We start from the raw sequence: 22,104 nt of genomic DNA, 5'->3' as shown, positions 1-22,104 counted from the left end.
TAATTGCCTGATCTGTCCCTTTAACGTTTCTAGCCAGATCTCTCATACATACCTTTAATTTATCATGTCCAGAGAATAAATCTTGACTGCTTCCCTAACTATTCTACTCCTGGGTGTGATCCTTCCCTAGTCTTCCTCATATGATAAAATAATGGATACTTAAAAAAAAAAATCATTTCTTACCCTCCTTATATCCAATCAATTGGTAATTCTTGGCAAGTCTATAGGTATCTATCTACTGCTGCTAAACTAGTCTAGCCAACAATGATCTGTCACAAGGACTACCATTCAAATACTTGTTTCCATTCTTGACTCCTGGCAATCCACTTACCATACAGTGCCAGCGTGATCTTCTTGAACATAAACAATGTTTAAAACCTAAATCCAGGCTAGATGCAGTGTCTCACGCCTGTAATCCTGTTAATAGCACTCTGGGAGGCTGAGGCGGGAGGATTGCTTAAGCTCAGGAGTTCAAGACCAGCCTGAGCAAGAGTGAGACCCTGGCTCTGCTACAAACAGAAAAATCAGCTGGGTGCAGTGGTGCACGCCTGCAGTCCCAGCTCCTTGGGAGGCTGAGGCAGGAGGATCCCTTGAGCCCAGAAGTTTGAGGTTGCAGTGAGCTACGATGACACCACTGCACTCTACCCAGGGCAACAGAGTATGACTCTGTCTCCCTCCCAAAATAAAAATAAATAAATAAATAAAACCTAAATCCAAATTCCCTCCTGAGATCTGTGACATCCAAGATCACCCGGCTGCAGTTACCCCTGCAAGCTCACACCAGAGCCCTCTTTAGACTTCATCTTCCACCCACACCAGCCTTCCTTGAGTAACTAGAACATACCAAGCTCTCTCCATCCTCCAGGCACATGCAGATGGTTTTCTTTTTCTGTCTGAAATACTCGTTTTTCTCCATTCTTCACATGCCTAGACTTGTTGTTGTTGTTGTTGTTATTTAGGTCTCTGTGTAAATCAAACTTTCTGTGAGAAGAAAGCTCCGCCCCTCCATGTTTTATTCTCCATCCCAGCTTCTTCCTTGTGCCTCCTCAGCACTTGTCACAACTCAAGATCATTGTTTATTGAAGGGTGAAGAGTTGGCTGGTTTATTACCTGCTCTTGACGTGGATACAGCATGTTTCTCCCCTTCACCGATTTCTCTGCAGAGCCCAGTGCGATGTATATAACATAGTAAACAAGTCATATTTTCTTGAATGGTTTGATGAATTATAAATGTGGATCTATTCCAGGAGTAGTTGCCATGTTTCTGACCCCAGTGTAAACAGAAAAGATACATTTTTAAAAGTTAGATTTCTTACAATTACAATGTTAGTTTTCCATGGTATCTAAATGTTCGATTTTTCTCGCATTAAATGCTCATAGTTCAGGAGAGCTAAACCGAAGTGTTTATGTAAATGAGTATAAGGTAACATGCTACACACACACAAAAAAAAACCCCAACAATAACATCCTAAAAGATTGTCTTCTAAGTACACTGCTTCAAGTATAACAAGGGTCAAAATTCAAATGCTTAAGGGGCCAGTTGGGTTCATAAATGGGTTTTGCAAGCTGGGAATGGAGCATGGTGAAGGGAAGGGTACTTCATCTCAAAGAGAAGACTTATTTATTGGTTCTCTAGGTTAGTGCCATGCAGGAAGGCAGGCCCATAAGGACTCAAAGAAAGCTGCATTTACGTGAAGTCTGACATCTGAGTACTTTCAACTATTTCAATCTTTAAATATACAGACACTGATGACATCTAACCTGTCGGTGGCTGACTTTGACCTTGTGCTGAAAGTTTGCAACCTCTTTAATGCCAAAGAACTATTTCTTTCCTCTGAAATTGTCAGTACATCCATCAGTTATTTTGAGCTTTTATAAATAAAGCTGACTGTATCTCACAATAGGACCTAAAGAGGTAGACAGTAAAAAGAGGAAATCATAACTTTGTGTTATATCGGAGAACTAAACATACCCTCCTGGCTGAATATATGGATTTAATATTGTACATGGCAAGAACGATTACATTTTATTATTGTGTATGGTCACATGTATAAGATTTTAGTTAATTTGGCTGCGGGGAAAATAATTACAACTTAGATCTTGGAAGTGAGATAGGGAACTGGCAGCCCCTGCTTGATAAGGAGTAATAAGACCTGAAACAAGGTCTCTGATAAAATAGGAGAAGCTGGCCCAAACCAGCGAGAACCAAGATGGCCATGGAAAATGATCTCAACTTCTAATTATACCCTGCTTACAATGTATCAGCATACTAAAAGAAACTCCCACCAGCACCAGGACAGTTTCCAAATGCCATGGCAACTCCTAGAAGTTACCCTATGTGGGGAGGGATCCTCAGTTCTGGGAATTCCTGACCCCTTTCCCAGAAATTTTATGAAGAATGCTTCTTCCGCTTAACATGAAATTAAATAGAAGGTATAAAATAAGACCCTGGAAACGCACAAAGGGCTACTCTCTGTTGCTCTGAGGCTCTGAGAGATCACTGCTGCTCTGTCTATGGGGCAGCCTACCTTTTTTATTATTATTATTATTATTTGCTTACGTCAATAAAGTTGCTTTTGCCTTCCTCTGGCAGCTCACTCTTGAATTCTTTCCTGCATGAAGCCAGACCCCAGTTTTGGGGTCCACTTTCCTGTATCAGAAGAATCCACATGGCTCCTTGATACCATGGCCATCACTCCCTAACTTGATTATACCGTTCTGACAGTCACCTTTCTACAGACCAACTTGTTGAGTATGGTCTGTTAAAAATCTTCAGAGGAAGAAGCTCTTATATAATTACATGATATTTTCTATTAAAAAAAAATTTGTCCTTAAAATTTATTTTACTTTTAGAATATTTTTGCTTAAATTTCACAGCTTATTTATTTATTTATTTTGAAGGAAAGCTTGCTTACATTTGCCATCTATGCATATGTTTTTTTTTTCTTTTTTTCTATAAATTTAGAGGTTACTAATGAAGTTTTGGTACACGGACATATTGTATAATGGTGAAGTAATGGCTTTTATGCATCACTTGTGAATAATGTACATTGTACCCATTAAGTAATTTTTCATCACCTACCCTTCTCCTGCCCTTCTAAGTCTCCGATGTTTACTTTTAAAAATTAAAATATTTTATATGCAGACAGAGCTCCATCAATTTTGTCACATTAAATTATAATGATTTAATATAGAGGCTTTACTAAAAGACAACATACATTCTGAAATAGTAAACTTTGCCACTTTTGTAGGAGTGGCAATGAGATTCTATCAATTAATGTGCATCCAAACTTTTCTTTTGGTTGTTTATTCATTCAAATATATGTGTTGAGCAACTACTAGGTGTCAGGCACTCTTCCGAGTGTGGTGGATGCAAGAGGGGCTAAAAAGACAGGGTCCATCTCCTCTGGAACCCATTTTCTAGAAAAATGAGATAAGAAATCAATTATAAAATGTACTATACTATACTATAACATGATATAATAAAAGACATGGAGTTTTCTGATGACGAATACCAATTTTAGATAGACAAATCTGGTATTTTAATTATTATAAACAAGTATAAAGTGAACATTAATTTCTCCCCTCTCTATTGACAGCCACAAGTTGTAGGTTGTCAAATTATCTTTAGCTAGTTACAGCTCTTTATTCAACTCTCATCTAGTTTGCAATGTTATTAATAAGTGACTCCAAACATTGTTCAAAACAACATGAGCCTGGCCTTGCATTTAGCAATCTCCTTTAGAAAGTTCCAAAGCAAGAACTTCTCTCTTAAAAATTTAGGATGTGAAAATAGCTCAGTATGAGTTTACAAGTCTAAATACAACAATAATTTAGATGACAGCACTCTCACTTTTAAACAGATAAGGCGAATGATCTGATTTAGAAAGCAATAATATATCCAATTATGCTCTGCCGTCAACAGAAATAGGCTGAAATTAACCTGCTCAAAGTTGGTTTGGGAGATTTTATAACTACTGCACTTAAAGGTAATAAAAGTTCCCTAAACTCATTACTGTTACTATCTGAAGCCCCTGAGAATACTTGAGGTTTGTTGTGACTATATATCATTTGATGAACAAACTATGTTGCTATGACATTTACTTCACAAGCCGGAAATTCGATCATGAATAGATGTAGATTACTTCATGTTTAAATTAAAATTATTTATTCCATGCAGGCTATTAGGAATTCACTTAAATTTTCAGTATCTCAAAATTATTGCCCTTCAAGCTTCCCAATTACTGTTTTCCCCCAGGCCTGCTACCTGGCCCTTGTCACTAGTGCATGCTTTTTAGCAAGTGCCATTGGATAAAGTCAATATACCTCTAGGAAAAAAGATCATTGTAATAAACATTATTAGAATTTATGCAGTGCTTTTCATCTTCAAAGTGATTTGCAAATATTAATCACCGTTTAAGAATAGGACCCTACCGAGAGACCATTGAGTTCCAGGAATAACATGACAAACCTACAAATATTTCAGCCTAGAACACTTTGTAGTCTCTGATGGGGTAGGCAGCAAAACACTTTTACGTGAGGATTTCTTTTCTCCTTCATTGAGCTGCAACTTGCTACCTTTACTTAAAGAATCATCAGATTCGCTTCTCTCCTGAGCTTTACTCTGGACAAAATAACTATCTTCTAAGGCAAGTCTATCCAGATTTTAAAGTATGTTTTCAAAAACATCAAAAGACCTTAACATTTCTGATGTTTTCTCAAAAACTATAAATTTTATTTTTCATTTATTTTATTTGTTCCAAGGATATATTATTTACCTACCAAAATCTGGAGTTTAAGTTAGCTTATTATTTCAGTCAGGCTTATTTTTTTTAAAAAAGTGCTTATTTTCCTAAGAAAACCAAAGAAAAATAAATTTTTTCAACAGCTGGCTGGATAAATCATTTCAGAAAGCAAATATGTGTTTTAAGCGTCATTTTTTCACTGGAGACTGTTCTAAGCACTGTTAAGAAAAGGAATATCAAAAACAAGGGAAGAAATGAATTTGCCTTTTTATAAAAATTATTTTGCTGAAATAAAATTATTTTGCTAAAATTATTTGTAAAGATGTGAAAGAAAGCCTAACAGCTACTATATATAATTTCATGAAAGAAAGAAATTTTTAAGATGCAAATGTACAAAGTAAACAACCTTCAAATTTTAAGATAATAAAAGAAATCAGGATTTTGACATTTGATTTTCCCTGTAATCCTAATTGTATCCATGGCTTGTTATAAATGGTAGATCATATTTCCTGGTATAGGATTTACACATATAAACAATAATTCCATAGAACTCAGAATCTTAGTGTTCAAAGATACAGAGTAAGATCTTGACACACAAATAATAGGTCAACACACTTACACTTACGAATTTGATGGTGGTGAGATGAAAACGTTAAGTACAAAAAAAAACCACAAGTTGTTTTAAACTTTTGATTTTTTTAAGTAAACATTTTGAGTAATCATCATCATAATAACTGAACTTAATATAAAGTAATCTGCTTTTTTGCCAAGTAAAAATGTTTTAAAGCAGAACACATAAAACAAACTGCCATTCATTCTCAACTTTGTTTCACCAAAGGGTTGACATTTCACTACAAAAAAGCAGGAAAGTCATAATCTCCTAAATGTTCCACAAATTGTTCATTATGAAAATCTTATACAACTATATTAATTTTTATTGTTTTTTTCCAACTGGAAAATGAAAATATTATCACAACCTTGCCCTTGGGAACCACTGAAATAGAGCAGTGATTCTCAGTAGGTGTGGAAATGAGTTAGAATCTCTGAGGGTTCTTTGTGGTTTGAAAAAGCATACTCAATTTTAGTAATGTAAATCCAGTTAACAAAGCTCAACACGATTCATGAAAAGATAGAAAAAAAATTGAGAAAGTATTGTAGAGTATATGTGGGTTATGAAGGTTCATGAAACAGTCTTATACCAAAAGTAGTCACACTATGCAGCTTAATATGGAATTGTAGGACTATAAAGGAACCCTAAAATCTTGTAATCCCAACATCTCATTTGACAAATGAAGACACTGAGAAGAGTATTTAAATAATTTCATTTCAAAAACTGATAGGATTAGAATGGAATTATTTAATGTCAGCAAAACGACTACTATGTCAACATGACTGGACCATTTAGTGCCCAGATATTTGGTTACAGGTTATTCTGGGTGTGTCTGTCCTGGTGTTTGTGGATGAAATTGACATTTGAATTGGTAGACTGAGGAAAGCAGATTGCCCTCCTCAATATGGGGTGGCCCTTATGCAATCTGTTGATGGCCTGAAGAGAACAGAAGGCTGAGTTAAGGAACAATACTTTCTTTCTGCCTGATGGTCTTTGAGTTGGGGTATAATCTTACCCTGCCTTCAGATTTGGACTTAGACTGGAGTTTGCACCATTGGCTCTCCTGGTTCAAATATATGAACCTGGTCTGGAACCAAAGGCTCTCCTTCATCTGGAAGTCTCACTTCCTTAATCTCATGAGTAAATTCTTTATAATCAATCTCTCTTTCTCTCTCTGTACCTCTATACACACACACACACACACACACACACACACACACACACACACTCTATTGGTTCTTTCTCAGGAGATCTCTAATATAAGTACTGAGTTCAACAGCAATGTGATTGCCAAATTCTAGAATTCCAGAACAAAAAAGAAGTTTGCTGAATTATATAGGTAGTTTTACAGCAAATGAGGTAATAATTAGGGTACATAGGAATGTATACTCCACCTTGCATTTCAAGGTAGAGAAGGATAATACATAGAGGCATAAAAATACTGTATTTACTTAGGGGAGGTAATGATTATGTTATTACACTTGGAATCCACGTAGGTCACAGGCTATTGCTCACCATTTGCATTTGATTTTGAAGATTGCTTGCATGCCCTTGTGTGAGTCACCCTCTGGTGTATAGATGAAGAAGGGACACCTAGCTGGAAGGATTATAGTGTGGACAAAAGAAGAGGAGAGAAAATAGAGCTGAGTTTGAATTTAATATTATCCATGGCTTCATAGTATCATATTTCCTCTGTGTTGAGTCTCCTAATCCTTACTCCTGGTTCTTTTTCTGGCCATTTCTAGGCACAATCACAATTTTTTGGTGAGAAAAATGTGGAGTCATTTCCATACTTTCTGTAAGAAGTCTGTATTTCTTCCAGTAAGAAGAATGGAAATGAGCTATCATGTTTATAAAAGTTTATATCTGTAATCCACTCCATCCAGAGAGGGATCCACTGGACATCTTCCCTGAATTGTCAGAGGAGAATATATATCACGTAGAACATTTCCACGAAATGGGTTGACAGAACCACCACTGGTTTCATGCTTTAGTGCCATTTAGTGTCAAGAGTCCTTCTTGACAACTCGTTTGCCTTGAAGCTGGTTTGGATTTTTACATAAACAAAGACTGAATCTCTTTTCCTAGCATGTTGGATACTTAAAGAAATGCAGTAACTTATTCCAACAGGGGTTTAATTCATAGCAGCAGATAACAGCAGCTCCATTACTGGCAACTTACAATGTTCCATGCACCATGCCACATAGTCTATGTACATTATGATCTATAATCCTGATATTAGTGAAATGGAGATGTTAGAAGACATGTCCAAAATTTTACTAAGAGATTCAATTGTACCAAAGCACATGCTGCTTAATATTAATGCCAAATTATATTCTAAAATAAATCAGTGGATTAAAATATAAATTACATTGGATATTGAATAATACAGACTTTTACTATTCCAGAAATCACGAACTAAAGAGCAGTCTGCAAACATATAAGAGTCATTGATTAGAACTGACTTAACTTTTGAACACACACTCAAATGACTATGTGTCTAATTCATTTAATCAGTGGAAACAAAAATCTCACAGTATATTTAACTCTCAGTCTCCACGTTGGGAAGAAGGACATAAATCTTGTCTCTCGCCAAATTATGGAAACCATTAAGACTATATGCCAGCACTGGTATCTCTGGTCAGTACAGATGTGTCTTGGACAGGAAGCTGTTAACAGGAGTGTGCCAAGCAGTAGTCGTTGATGCTTATTTGTTTTGCTCCATAAAAGCACAGCCAGATCATATGGCATCAGGGAGAATAAGGCTCATTAATTTGCACTGTGTGCTTGACACACTATTCAGGCAAGGAGCAAGTTCTGAATTATGGAAAGCCATTGTCCATCTGCTGCTGATTACGTGGGGGCATTTCAGAGAGTTCTAAAACGCTTTTAAAAATAAAAATGACGAAATTCAATATGGAGGATTGTCTGATTTGAGGATTGTGAGAATAGTTCAAATATTTTCAACAGAATTAAGAGGTCGCACCATGTCAAGAAGGCAAAATTCATTTGACCACTTCTCACACCTTGCTGCCCAGGATGACAAACCTGATTGGCTCGGAGCCCTAGGAGGCTGACAGCAGGGACAGGCCCCTCAAGGCCGATCGTGAAGGAAATGAGATGGTTCCATAGCATGATATTGGCCCGGCCATTAACCTGACCTTTTACCAGACTCCTTTTTCCACACTGTGTAATCCCAAGAAGTGAGGCCACTACCTGAAATAGGTTCACTCCAGAGAAGAGTCAACGTGCAAAATCTTCCTAAACCCTGGTTAGTGTAGGATTATTTGTATAGCTGGAGCAGAGACTGGCAAAAAGGTTTGGCCAACATGTAGAAAACCTGGTCAAATAATTCTGTTCCCAGATTTCTTTTTTATATAAAAATAAGGCCACACACATTGTTATTCATTTGTATTAATTACCTGAGACTTGATCACACGGCTTGAACTTAGGAGAATATGGAACCAGGTATAAAAGGTTAAAGTTTGCTGTGAGCAATTGCTTACCATATACCAGAGTTGTTAGAAGACAATTTTAGGTTGGTGGTCATTTCCCTTTATTTCATTTCTTTGCTCTAAAGCACTTTTTTCTGCTATTATTATTATTATTATTATTATTATTAAACTTTCTAAAATTTGAGCTGAGAAGAACATCATGTATATTGAAATATTATTGGGCACAAATAGCTCTTGTTCCAACTTGATTCAGTGGTAAAAGTACACCATGCTTTGGAAAGGCATATATTTTTAAAGAATCTCAACTGTAAACAAATAATTGTACTTTATTTGGAAATAGGGCAAGATTTTAAGTACTGAAATAAATTACCTGCAGTGTGTAATAGTGTACATTTTAGCTATGGTAACTATGAGCCTATTTAGTATTAATCGTCATTATTGAGAGGAGTGATTTTTACTCTCTATATAAGTAACTTAAAAGACACAGCACTTACAACTTTCCAGACTAATTTGGCACCGTTAAATGTATGTAATCATGTGTGAACTTTAAAATTCAAAAGTGTTTAAAATTGTTTTATTAATGTCCCATAAATATTTACAAGATCTTAATAATATACATTTTTTTTTCTTTCCAAACAAGTCTGTATTAAGAACGTCTCTTGTGGTGAAAGCTGGAGAACATATTTACAGAATGATTTGCTTTCAAAAAACTCTCAAAGATTTGTGGTTTTTATTCATCGTATAAGTGGCTGAATAGCAAAACCGTAAAAAATCATAACGACAATTGACAGGAAATAGGTGCTAGGTTCTAAGACTTGAATTCCTCTGGAACTCAAACCTGCAAAATATAAAAAGAAAACAATATCTTCAGAAAAAGTAGAATTGTTTGTTAGATTAATTTTTCAAGACCCAAAATGCATACTACCATTTCTCGTTTAATAACGTATTTATGACACTTGTTTCATTCACAGTATATTTAATTCGGGGAGATGTCTTTACCCTCTGTCCTAGGATGTCTGTTTTCAATGTAAAAACGCAAAAGAAAAATGCCTAAATTGGCAAAGTATTCCTAAAGGGCAGATTAGGATTGGCCAAAATTGGAGGGCTAATAGACTTTCACTCAATCACAGCTTCAGGCAGATGAGTGAGTGATTCTTCTAAAGCAAAAATAAGAGATTATTATTACATGCTAAGTCTGATTGACTAGTGTTGGCCTGCTTAGAAAATTGCATTGAGAAGGATTTGAAAGTTGTGACTCAGCTCCTTCTGAATGCTATGCTTGATTAGTGATGTCTGCCACACATCTGGGAAAGGGGTTACATGTCCGTGTGCTTCATGTTTGCCATTCCTACTGTAAGAGGCCTTCAAGAATCCACACACAAAAAAATTCTGATTTTTGTGCCAATAGAATGAATCATGGATTGATTATACATCAAAGACATGCAGTTAATTTTCTTTTTTTCTTGGTTTTCAAATGAGGAAACTACAAAACTGTTTGCCATGCATATGCATATTGTCATTTTGAAGGATTATTTCAGGGAAAATTTATCCCATCATCACCTTTTGCTCACAATTGAAGGTTCATTTTTTTCACCCAACATTTAAACAAGATTTGGAAAGTTTAATGGAGCTGGATTTATTTCATGCTGCAGCTGTCTAAATGTAAAACGTACGATAGCAACGGTGACTCAACTTACTTGACATTTTTGGAATCCTAATTTCCTCACTGCTGCTTCCATCCCCGCCATCACTGACGGTCCTTATCTCAATCAAGTAGTCTTCTTCAAATGGAACCAGAAGCTCAGCGGATGTGTTGTTTGTTTCCAAAATATGAGTTTTACTATGTCTGTTTTGCCGGTACAGAATCTAAATAAAATGGCGAATCAAGTTAACACGGACGTGCTGCTTTGCTGAGGTTCAGACAACTGTTCTAGAACACTGTACGGCGTATCTTTATAAATGCTGTGCTCCTCAGATGCAAAACCCAGGTGATGTCTTTTCTTTAAATTTAGTTATTCTTGTTAAGAGAACGATTTCTATTTTGGCCAATGTGTCTCCGGATTGAGAGTAGATTTATCTCTATTAATTAAATAGCTTGAGGGTATTATCTTCGGAGCTTGCTGTGAAAAGTCACTGTTTACTTTGGACCCAATTCAAATGTCTAATATAAGCCTCTGCCAAGACATGATGTCCATTACCACCGATAGAAATGATTTGCTCTTGTATTTGACTATACTCTCGTTAGATTTCTTTTGTGTTGTTAGAAGATCATATCATGCTGTAGCCTAAGTTCTAGAAATTCTACTTAAATATAGTCTTTGACCTCATTTCTCATTTTACATCCACTACCCACATATGTCATCATCTTTTGATGGCAAGGGGAGTGACTTGGAAAAAAAGATGTTGCATCCTGTAGAATTTTATTTTTTTTGATGCTCCATAACACATTACTGGACTTCAGAATATAAAATCTTTTCAATGAATAATTTAAAAGCTGCAAGGGTATTTTCAAAAGAACTTCTTAAAAGATTCTTATGTTTCCATAGACCCACAACTTGTTTTCTATTTGGTTGCTACATGTCTCATCCCTAAGTAGTGTAATTAATATGATTAAAGGAAAAACTAAATACTTACCTTGTAGCCCAGCACTTCAGACTCATTTTCCATGGTTTTTACATGCTCCCAGTTCAAGCATAATTTTGAATTTGTCAGCTTCCAGGCAATGTTTGCCGGTGGTTGGCTTGGAGCTTTAAAAAGATAATCAAAGATCCAAATGAATATTAATTAGTTCATGGTCACTGTATGACGCATCAACATGAAAATAAAAAATATGTCTTTGATGATTAGCATAGAAGGAGCTAAAATGTTTTCAGTTTCAATTGAAATATCATATTAATTCTAATCAGAGTAAGCAAATTTATTCAAATTCCGGTCATTGGGGAATGTCTTCGTGACAGACTTATGAATTAATAATGGCTTGCTGCATGTCCGGTACTAATTTATTAATCACTGCTGTTGAGTTTGTTTACTTTATCATATATTAATATAAATAAATGGAGGATCTCCTTATCTAGGGTTCCATTGGCCATCAGTTGATGAGCATGTTTAGCAAATTCAAGCTGCAAATATTTTATATACATCAACACAGAGATGCTCATTCCTAATAGTCTTTTACTTTATAACATTGGATTAGATAGGACTTTAGCTATAAGTAACATAACCAACTCAAGGTATTTTAAACAAAATATTAGTAATAGATTGTACAAGATTAAGGGGAATGTCTCAGAACTTGGAGGAATGCAGCAGAGTCTCAAGAGAGACCAAAAAGAAAAAAAAAAAAAAAATCCACAAAACCAAGAAGTTCCTCCCTGCTTCTCACAGCAGTATTTCCTGCATGCTATCTTGCTATAGACCATTCCTTTGTTGTTCTCATTGTTCATGGCAGAAATCATGATTGCTTATCACGTCTTAAGTTTGAAACTTCTCCTATTCAGAGATAGCTCAGACTAGAATTCCTAGGGGAATGCTGACTGAATTTGGCCATATGTCTATGTTAGCTTAATCATGTGTGGCTGGACAGTGAGAAAGATGCATGCCATTTAATATAAATAGAGCTGCTGGGAACCCAGAAAAGGGAAAAAATATCACACACTGTCTGATCATCCCAACGGGTGTCTACTCTAAATCTGAACGGTTGCTTCAGTTCCTTGAAATTAATGTTGTCTGGGAGAGAGGTGGTGGGAAGTAAGGGAGGAAAGATTTAGAATCAGCCTTCTAAAGCAATGGATCTAGTCCAGCTAGAGAATTTGACGTACAAGAAAACTAGAGTCCAGGTTGGGAAGTCACTTATTCAATGCAGCTAATGATAGGCTGAGTCAAATCAGAATCCTGCTCTATTGGTTTCCTACCTAGTATTTCTCCAGGACAGCACAGTGCGTCTCAAAGACTTTGAGTCTACATGACTATTTTTTGAGACTTAAGAAACTGGAGAGATTAAAAATAATTCAGCTGGAGAGCAGAGGCAAAGATAAAACTGCCCAGCCAGATGTTTTTGGCGTCTTTTTTGAATTTGTGAGGCTGAATGAGCATAATATTTAATTCATTACAACGCTGATGGAAATGAATTTTTTTTTTTTTTTTGGAGTTTTGACTCAACTGCTGTTTAACGTACATGTCACTGGAAGGTTCACATCCTGCGGGATTCAGGCATCTCACATTGCATTACCGTAATTCCCTTTCCTCCCCAAACCCACTGGGATATCACGATTGTTCATCCAGCCACTTACAGCACAATCGGGATGTGGTAGAGAGAAAAATGTTTCCTTTTATGTTCCCATGAGGCTCAGTTCTTATGTTATTGTGGACTTGTCACATTGGATTATAGTTATTTTTGGTCATGTGTTTTATCCTAAATTTCTTGAAGACATGTGCCTTGTTCAACTGTATTTCCAGCCCCTAGCACAATGTCTGGCACACGGGAGGCATGCAATACATATATATGTTGAATAAATGACTGTGCAATAACATGGCTAAAGAAAAACACTCAGGGTCCTGTGTCATTTTGTCAGGTCACATTGATTACCACTGAGCTACGGGCAGACACATAGGAGAAACAATACAACCAATCTTTTCAAGGCCAATTGCCATGGTCAGACTCATAGTAGTCCGTATGCATGTACAAGATGGACAGGACAACTGGATTGACCATGTTCTAGTATATTTCTTGACAATGCAAACCCAGCTACAATTAAAGGCCTGCAAGTTTTATGCTTAGTAAGCACTCAATGCAAACTTGTCAATATATTTATTTCTGAAAGGACTGGACAGCAACAATAATGATTTTGTAACTATCCTTCCTCAACTTATTCCAAAGGGCATTTTCTAACGTTGTTCTTAGCTACAAAAGAGATAATATCAAAATTCTCACAAGATATCACAATTTTGATATCTAGTATACTCTGTCAACACATTTCTTTTATCTCTATTCTTTAAAACTAAGCACTGATATTAATAACATCATATAATCAATACTGAAAAAAATAAATTCACCAATTTTATATCATTAGAAGTGATGGATTCTGAAGATCTTATCTATTTCTGTGTCCGCTTTGTCCATTTTAGAAACAAAGTATTACTTTCGACACTACAAGTCCACTGAGGAAACAACAGGCTAGAAGCCAGAAAGACTAATTTCTACCAACTACGTAGAGAAGCAGTTTGTGATGCTGGAAATAACCTTGTCATTGACATTTGCCTTTGTTTCCCCATCTACTAAAGCAGAAGCAAGACATCTCATGGGCATAAAAAGAAAAGTGTTCTACCAAGAGTGAGTCTTGGTATGAATGACCAATTGTATGGATTATTTAGATTGTTCTACATCTCTTGCTATCTGGGACAAGGAAAGAGCTGGGCTTTGACATCAGAGAGATTTGAATTTGTACCCAGTTGCTTCCAAGAGTCCTCGTTTTCCCATCTTTGAAATGAGACTAATAATTGCCAGTTTTTAAGATTCTTAGCTTGTATGAAATAAAATATGAAACATCCCATTCCTCCCTTGGTCAGTGGTACATATTAAAAAGTGCAATAACTGTTCATTCTCTTGTTTAAGAGTACAGTTCTCCACTGCGGTGTTATGACATAATCAATTTTTCAATTGTCTTTAAAGTGGTTTGTTACTAATAACACAATTCCGAAGTTTGCAAAGGATCCACTTTTTAAATATAATTAGCATATATTCGAGATTTCCTCTTCATAATATTGCTCTTACTCGGATTCTTTATGTGCTTTTTCAAAGAGAGATAAAGTGGGAGAGTCTCGGCTAATTATCTGGGAAGTTCTTATAGTTTATAGCCTTTCTTATCTTTGTCCCTGAATGTTTATTGTTTATCCAATGTCAGTCCCTTATATCTGGTATTTAAAAAGAGAAGCTTCTGGAGCTGCTTTAGAAGGTCATCACCTTAATATGAGCACTATTAACAGTTCTGATTTGATGTGGTTGATTAAACTGGATTGCAGATATCAATGATGGAATTAAGGTTTCTATTACCTTGAGAAAAGAAAACACTGTCACCTGGGTATGAAACACATGTCATGATACGTGTAACAAGTTTGTCAGCGTTGAACTCAACAACCAAGCACTTTTCTAGTTTTTTTTTTAAATCTTTCCAAGCAATATCCAAAGACTGAATCATTTTCTATTAATCAAATGACAGAGCAACATTAAACTAGCCCTTCACAGCTCTAACGGTTTCCCTGTAATCAATTTTTCTGTAGATGGCATTTATATTCAACTGTAGTTCACACTGTGAACTCAATTCAAAAACAACTTCTTATGTTACACTTCTAAGTAACAGCATGGGGTTGACATTTGGGCAAAAAAGAAAGAACATAAGTGCAAGATGAAATAAAAGCTTAATGCTTTCTTTATGTCTAAATATGGATTGATTGCATATTTACAGCAAAAAGGAATCCAGTACAGAGTGCTAGTCAGTCAATGTCAGGGGCCAAATTGAGCCAAAATTTGCAAACACTTTCTGATACAGTGTCTGAATACTTGTTTCTATATAAAAAGTGTTTTGTTTGTTATATTTTTCCTTCTCCTTTGGAATTGATGTAAATAGTTTTTTTTTTTTTTCCTTTCCTTGTAAATCTAAACTCCACTTAAGTTATGTCTATGTGGATCACAGTATATTTGCAGTCTCTCTGAGTTGCCTTTTGGAAATATATCATCTTCACTAAGCTGTGGTACTTACAATGGAATCCCTGATATTTATTTAAGAACAATAATAATAGCACTAGTATAGTCATCATCATCATCATCATCAATAGCAACAATAATAACTAACGCTGAAGAAGCTTTGCACATGCTTTTTTTTCTTCATCTTACTTTTTTATAATTCATTTCATTTCTTTGTCCTTTTCTTGTTTTTGGTTGCCTCCCCTCTAAAAGAGAAATCACCTGAAGGTAAGGATCTTGCCTGCTTCATTGGCCATTAGGTTCTCAGCACTTAACCCTGTTCATGGCTCATGGGAGGCATGATTTCTTGAGTGAATGACCGAATCATCCTATTTTTCCCAACAAAGGCTCTGTCTTCTGTTTAGCTTAGTCAATTAGAATATGCAGATATTTTGATAACTGTGAGCTCTACTTTCTCAGATTCTACAATGGAAGATCAAATATCAGATTAAAAATCGAAACAGTGACAGTCTAAATGTGTGATGAATGAAGAATTTTTTTTTTTTTTTTTTTTTTGCTGTTACCACTTTTCAGAGGTAATCTTGATGTCATCTCAAGGACATAGAAAATCAGAGTTACACCCAGGGATAGCATTATTTGGCATCAGGGCTATCTTCAATGTTTCATTAAAGCTGTTTCTCATCTATGCTTTGGATGTCCTTCTATGACCCTTAAAGAAAACTTCTGCAACAGATTTTTAAAGAAAAAGAAAGCAGAAAGTAGCTGTGCTTTCCTATTTTAAAAAATGCAAAGGAAGTGAAATCACATAAAAGAGGAGCATAATAATACACGTTACCCACACTGAGCCCTGGTGTATGACAGCCTCTGGGTCACTGTGGTGTACCTTATATCCTCCTGTTCTCAGAGCAAACACGAGAGGTAAGTATCATCTGTGCTTTCTAGATGACAAAATGCATTCAGAGTTATCAAATAATTAGACCTGTCACACAGATAGTATTAATATGTGGCTGAGCTGGGATTCATATCCAAATTTCACTCACTCTGAAGTCCCATTCTAACTCTTTCCAACACTGTCTCACAATGGGCCAAAGTTGTAAGAACTCCCAGAAAAGAAAAATGTGAATACTTGAAAGAGGAAACTTTCGTTAAATTATGGAGTGGCAGAAAGGACGTTTGACTGTTGATAGGTGTGGCAGGAACACTACAAGCTGAAAAAATTCCATGAAGACAGGTAAGCGAACTTCAAACTTTAGAAGACAAGTAAAGGTGGTACTTCTAGGGCTAGATAAAGAATGGGATAGAAGGAACTTTCAGATAGATTATGAAAGATCTCGTCTGCCTTCTTCTTAGTCTTCAGTCTCTGGAATAGAGGAGACAATGGCATTTGGTGGGGAGCAGAGGAATGTGATTGCATTTTATGAAGAAAAATCTCAAAGCAGTTTGAGGTTTAGACTGAAGATATGGGAGTTGGGAGGCAGAGGGACTGTTTAGATGGAGAAGAAGATTATGAACAAGTCCAGTGGTCACGAAATGAAGAGCTTTCATGGTCAGAGTGTATAAGTCTAACAGATGTCATGACAAAACTTTTCTAGCATTTGTGTTCTCCAATGTAGGAATTAAAATCCCAAGCTCTTTGATATGTTATAATAATTCAGTGAGATATGGTATGAGAAAAAAAAAAACTAATACAGGGCTGGGGACACAGAAGTAGTTAATATTTTAAAATTGTGCTAAGCAAAATAAGCACCCCCCACAAACATATTCCCATCCTAATTCCTAGGCCCCATAGAAATGTTACTTTAAATGGTAAAGAGGAGTCTTCAGATTTGATTAAGGTAAAGATCTGGAGATGGGGAAATAATTCCGGATTACTCAAGGTAATCGCAAGGGTCCTTTCGAGGGAAAGAGAGAGACGAGAGAGTGAGAGTTAGAGATTTGATGACAAAAGAAGAGGGTCATACAGTCAAAGATCTGCAGGGACCCTACATGGCTGGCACTGAAGATGGAGGAAGGAATCACAAGCCAGAGGATGTAGGTCATCTCTAGAAGTCAGAAAACAAGGCAACGAATTCTCCTCCGGAGCCTCCAAAGTTGGTGCAGCCCTTGCACACACCTTGATTTCCACCCAGTCAAACCCACTTCTGACTGCTGACCTCCAAAAATGAGAACAAATTTGTATTGTTTGAAAACACTGTGTTCATGACCATCTATTACAGCCGCGATAGGAAACTGGAACAGTTACTATTCCATTTTCGCAATGTCTGTGATATAGACTGTCAAGAGAATGAAGCTAGAGGACTGATTGGCATTCAAATACAATAGGATGGAGACTTCTACAGCCTTCTTCCTCTTAAGTGCTTGTTGGCTATTTTTATAATGACACTGAAGCTTATAGGCTGGTAAAGGCCAAATTTAAGAACTATTGAAATTATATTTTGGTGAAAGAAATTAGGAATTATAAGGGTTCTTTGATATAGTTAAGAAGGCTGAATGCTTAAAGAAACACTAATTTTCACTTTAAATTTTCTGACTATCTTTTCACTTTTCCCTTGGTAGGTATATTCCATGTATGTTGGGTGAAATTTCTTGTTAATTGAACTGTTTTCAAAAGATGTATCTCCTATTCTTTGATGAGTTGATCATGTGTTAACTGCCAGACTAAGCACCAATAATGTTCTTGGTGTTTAATATAAATTTTAGTCAAGCCCATTTGTAGGACCAATTGGGACAACTGAATAAACTTGTTGTCATAAACAAGATTTCTGCTTAAACACATAGAATAGGTTAGCACAAACTAACACAGGTTTAATTTAGGTTGCATGGACTATCAAACTAAATCTCAGTCAAATTCTTTCTGAGATTTTCTGTATGTCTGTCATATATATTGTATACCTACATGCACATATATATAAAATATGCATGTCTTATGTATGTCATTTGTCATATAGATATATCTCTCTTTTTGAAGTAAATAATTAGTTCATTGTTCAAGCTTCAATCCACCTTAAAATAGTCAAAGGGATTATGTATAATAAAAGTTGACCTGAATCTGGCTCTATAACTGCACTAAAATGTCAGCTTATCATGACACAAATCTGTGTGTTCTAAAAATACTATTTTTACTCACTTTTAATCACCCTTGATTTTGCTTGAGATAGAAACTGAATCGCACATAAGAGGTTTTTGTGAGTTTGGCATCTCTCAATCAGCTAGAACTAAATGTCTAGGCAATCTTAAAACTGCTGATTGATTAGAGATTTCCATCCAGATTTGCAGAAAAAAGTCTGAAGGAGGCAGCCTACCCCAGAAGGAACACAGAAGCAAATCATACATACAGGTATCTGGCAACAACTTAATCAGTTTAGTGAACTTTGAGAACAACACGAAGAGGAAAAGAACTACATCTTTGGGCAACCCATTCTTGAGAATCACTCATAGCCCCTCCTGTCTCAAACTGGGTGGATGGGAGGAAAGCTGGTTCCGGAATTTTTGGTCTATACATATTCTCCCCTTGAAATGAACTGATCCTGGAGGCTTTTTGCTTATATGTTTTATTTTTAGCAGTTCCATAGCACTTTGTACTTTCCAACATGCACTCACAATCAGCATCTCGTTTGTGCCTCATCGATAATTTGGGAAGGCTGTGAGGACAGAGAGAATTTCCATTTAACAGAAAGAAAAAAAAAAAGCAATTTATGTAACCAAAATGTTCGTACCCCTGTAATACTCTGAAATTTAAAAACATTTTTTTAAAAAAGAAAATTAAAGCATAAAAATGGAATGTCTTGTTCTGTTTTCAGTCATGAGTTAGTGATGCACCCCAGAATGGGAACACAGGTCTCTGACAGCCAGTCTGGTGATGTGGAGATAATTGGATAATCTATTTCATCAAGGACATATTAATTGAAAAGATTTAATTGAAAAACTTTAATACCATTTGATTTCCAAACTCTACTCAACCACCTCTTCTTTCCAACACAGAGGAGTTGTCAGAATACGGCATTTACAGGCAAGCTAGATTTGTCCTTATGTCAGTGGCAATACATTTTTCTTAGTCTTTCTCAGAATCCAGCAGCTATATTTGTTATTTTCTGTTCATCAGGATTCAGAAGACAAAAGATGTGTTTTCAAAAACTTATGTACACTGGGCGCGGTGGCTCACGCCTGTAATCCTAGCACTCTGGGAGGCCCAGATGGGTGGATTGCTCGAGGTCAGGAGTTCGAAACCAGCCTGAGCAAGAGCGAGACCCCCGTCTCTACTATAAATAGAAAGAAATTATTTGGCCAACCAATATATGTAGAAAAAAACTAGCCAGGCATGGTGGCGCATGCCTGTAGTCCCAGCTACTTGGGAGGCAGAGGCAGCTGGATCGCTTGAGCCCAGGAGTTTGAGGTTGCTGTGAGCTAGGCTGATGCCACGGCACTCACTCTAGCCTGGGCAACAAAGCGAGACTCTGTCTCAAAAATAAATAAATAAATAAATAGCTTATGTATGTGAATAATTTGTTTATTAATGACATATAAGGAATGCATAAACATTATCCAATCACAAAATTACCTATTGCAGCTAGCTACTAGGAAGTCTTTTCAGTTCAAACCTCTGCTAACTTACTACGAAGTTTCCTATTATGAAGTATTTGTGCAGTGCCAGACTAAGTCAGAAAACAAAGGCAGCAACAATCAGCCACTCTTCTTTTATTCCATAGATGCTGACTACCTGACAGACACCTCGCTGATTATCAAGAAAGAAAAGAAGAAAAAGAGTCCATCCTTAGATTCCAGGGGCTTCTAAGTAAACTATAGTGCTAAGAAGATATCCTAAAAGGAAAGATCTAGGTGCATCTGACAGTGCCAGGGTGGACTCTAGGACTCAAACGATAAACAAAACAAACATGAACAAAAACCATTCACTAAGCATTTATTAAAGTATATGCTGGGCACTTGTTATTAATAATCTCTTTCAACCTTGAACGAAATCCTATGAGAACACAAGTACTATTTTCTCCTCATCTTGCAGGTGAGGCTACTGAGACCCTGAAGGATAAATAACCACCTAACGTTCCAAGGATGGAAGGTCAGTTTTGAACTCATTTGAGGGGAGCGTATCTAAGACAGTGTGCTGAAACCTTACACTCTCCTGTCTTTCATCTAGGTACTAGGAGAATTTCCTCTTTTGGAATTCCAGAAAGATCAAAACAGTTTATTTTGATTATCACCAGAAGGTTTCAATGATTATCCATATTTAAGGGACACATCAACTAGCCAAACTACCCAAGCAGTACAATGATGAGGAGGGGAGAATGAAATGGACATTGAGTGAAGCAATAGGTTTCTATTCATGGATCAATCTCACCCCCTGCATTGTGATGTGTACTTACGGGATTTTTTGGTGGTGACATTGACTGGGGGGCTTGAGGGCCCTGTCCCAGCAGTGTTGTAAGCTCTTACAGAAGCGAAGTAGATGGTATTAGCTTTCAGCCCTGTGATGTTCTTGGTTGTGACATTCCCACTGACTCGAATTTTACCAATCATGGATTCTTTGGAATCATCTGCCCAGTATAATACCTGAGTATTAAAAACACAAAACAAGCAGGTCACTGTTTCTCAACAACTATCAATCCCAAGGGGTATGGGAAGAAAACAGGAGCATAGATGACAAAAATGTTTTCTAATTGAAACGGTTACACAATGATGACAAAATAACTGAAGACTAAACATTTATAGTGAAGAAATTAAAAATATAACATATAAATACAAATTCACAATGGAAATTAGAGAACCTAGGCTTTTTTTTGATTAGCAAAATAAAGTGTTTCATGAGACATCTAAAGGTTACCAGCTTTAATAAAGGATATATAATAAGCTAAGCCGAAATAAATTTCATATGATCAAAGACTTTGATTATAAAGTTTTACTATTGACATTTTCTCCAGAGTTCTTTTAATCACGGATTAATTTCATTTACAGTGAGCTCTTCTTAGGTGTTAGCATTGTTTTAGGTACATTGAGTGTTGAGGAAATATGATTGAGAAATTAATGAGATGTGGCTCATAAGATCATTATTTTATTATATCGCCCAATATGGCTATATTAAAGACAGAAACAGGGGTTTGCAGGGTTTTGCTCTGAAGAAACATATGAACTCATTAGTTTGCCTATCAAGGGCTGCGTCCTCTTGGGAGGGCTCTCAAAGCTCCAGTACAGATGCATTCCAGGAAGCTTCTCTCGGGCTGTGAGGCCTTCCTGTTCTTGAAAGACAAGGCAGGTAACTATCTGGCTCACAGGATGGGAGCCAGAGACAATGAGTGCCCTAGGCAAGAGATGCACCCCTGTGGTTATGAACAATTTGTTTTATACAGGTGGGCTTCCTGCTGTCTCCTGACTGTCTGCCTTAAGTCCACAATAACTAGATCAAAGAAATATAGAGCCAGGATACCTCTTTGTTATTCCTCTGCTAATTGTTAGCTATCTCTTAGAACTTAGAAGTTAGTCCTTAAAAGACTTTGTACCTGTTTGTTCACCTAGATAGATCAGAATTTGTTAGAAGCCCTTTGAAAGAACTTTTGACCCTAACCCACTACAACTGGTAATTGATAT

The 22,104-nt window shown here is 36.4% G+C and overlaps 1 protein-coding gene across 3 annotated transcripts in view; it reads right to left on the bottom strand.

Annotated features, from left to right (window-relative positions):
* Positions 1 to 5,466: 5,466 nt before the first annotated feature.
* CNTN6 (contactin 6) overlaps positions 5,467 to 22,104 on the bottom strand; it is a 282,265-nt gene continuing 265,627 nt past the window's right edge. For all 3 annotated transcript variants that reach the window (XM_075998472.1, XM_012740481.3, XM_012740492.3), the window contains 4 exons: positions 20,886 to 21,072; positions 11,445 to 11,557; positions 10,508 to 10,676; positions 5,467 to 9,648 (listed from right to left, as the gene is read on the bottom strand). In XM_075998472.1, the coding sequence (XP_075854587.1) occupies positions 9,545 to 9,648; positions 10,508 to 10,676; positions 11,445 to 11,557; positions 20,886 to 21,072 (573 nt within the window). In that variant the 3' untranslated portion in view covers positions 5,467 to 9,544. The remainder of the gene's footprint in view (positions 9,649 to 10,507; positions 10,677 to 11,444; positions 11,558 to 20,885; positions 21,073 to 22,104) is intronic.

The sequence above is a fragment of the Microcebus murinus genome, chromosome 28, assembly GCF_040939455.1.
Source record: "Microcebus murinus isolate Inina chromosome 28, M.murinus_Inina_mat1.0, whole genome shotgun sequence".
NCBI classification, from domain to species: domain Eukaryota; kingdom Metazoa; phylum Chordata; class Mammalia; order Primates; family Cheirogaleidae; genus Microcebus; species Microcebus murinus.
Note: the sequence above shows the minus strand (reverse complement) of the source record. Positions and strands in the feature narration are given on the sequence as shown.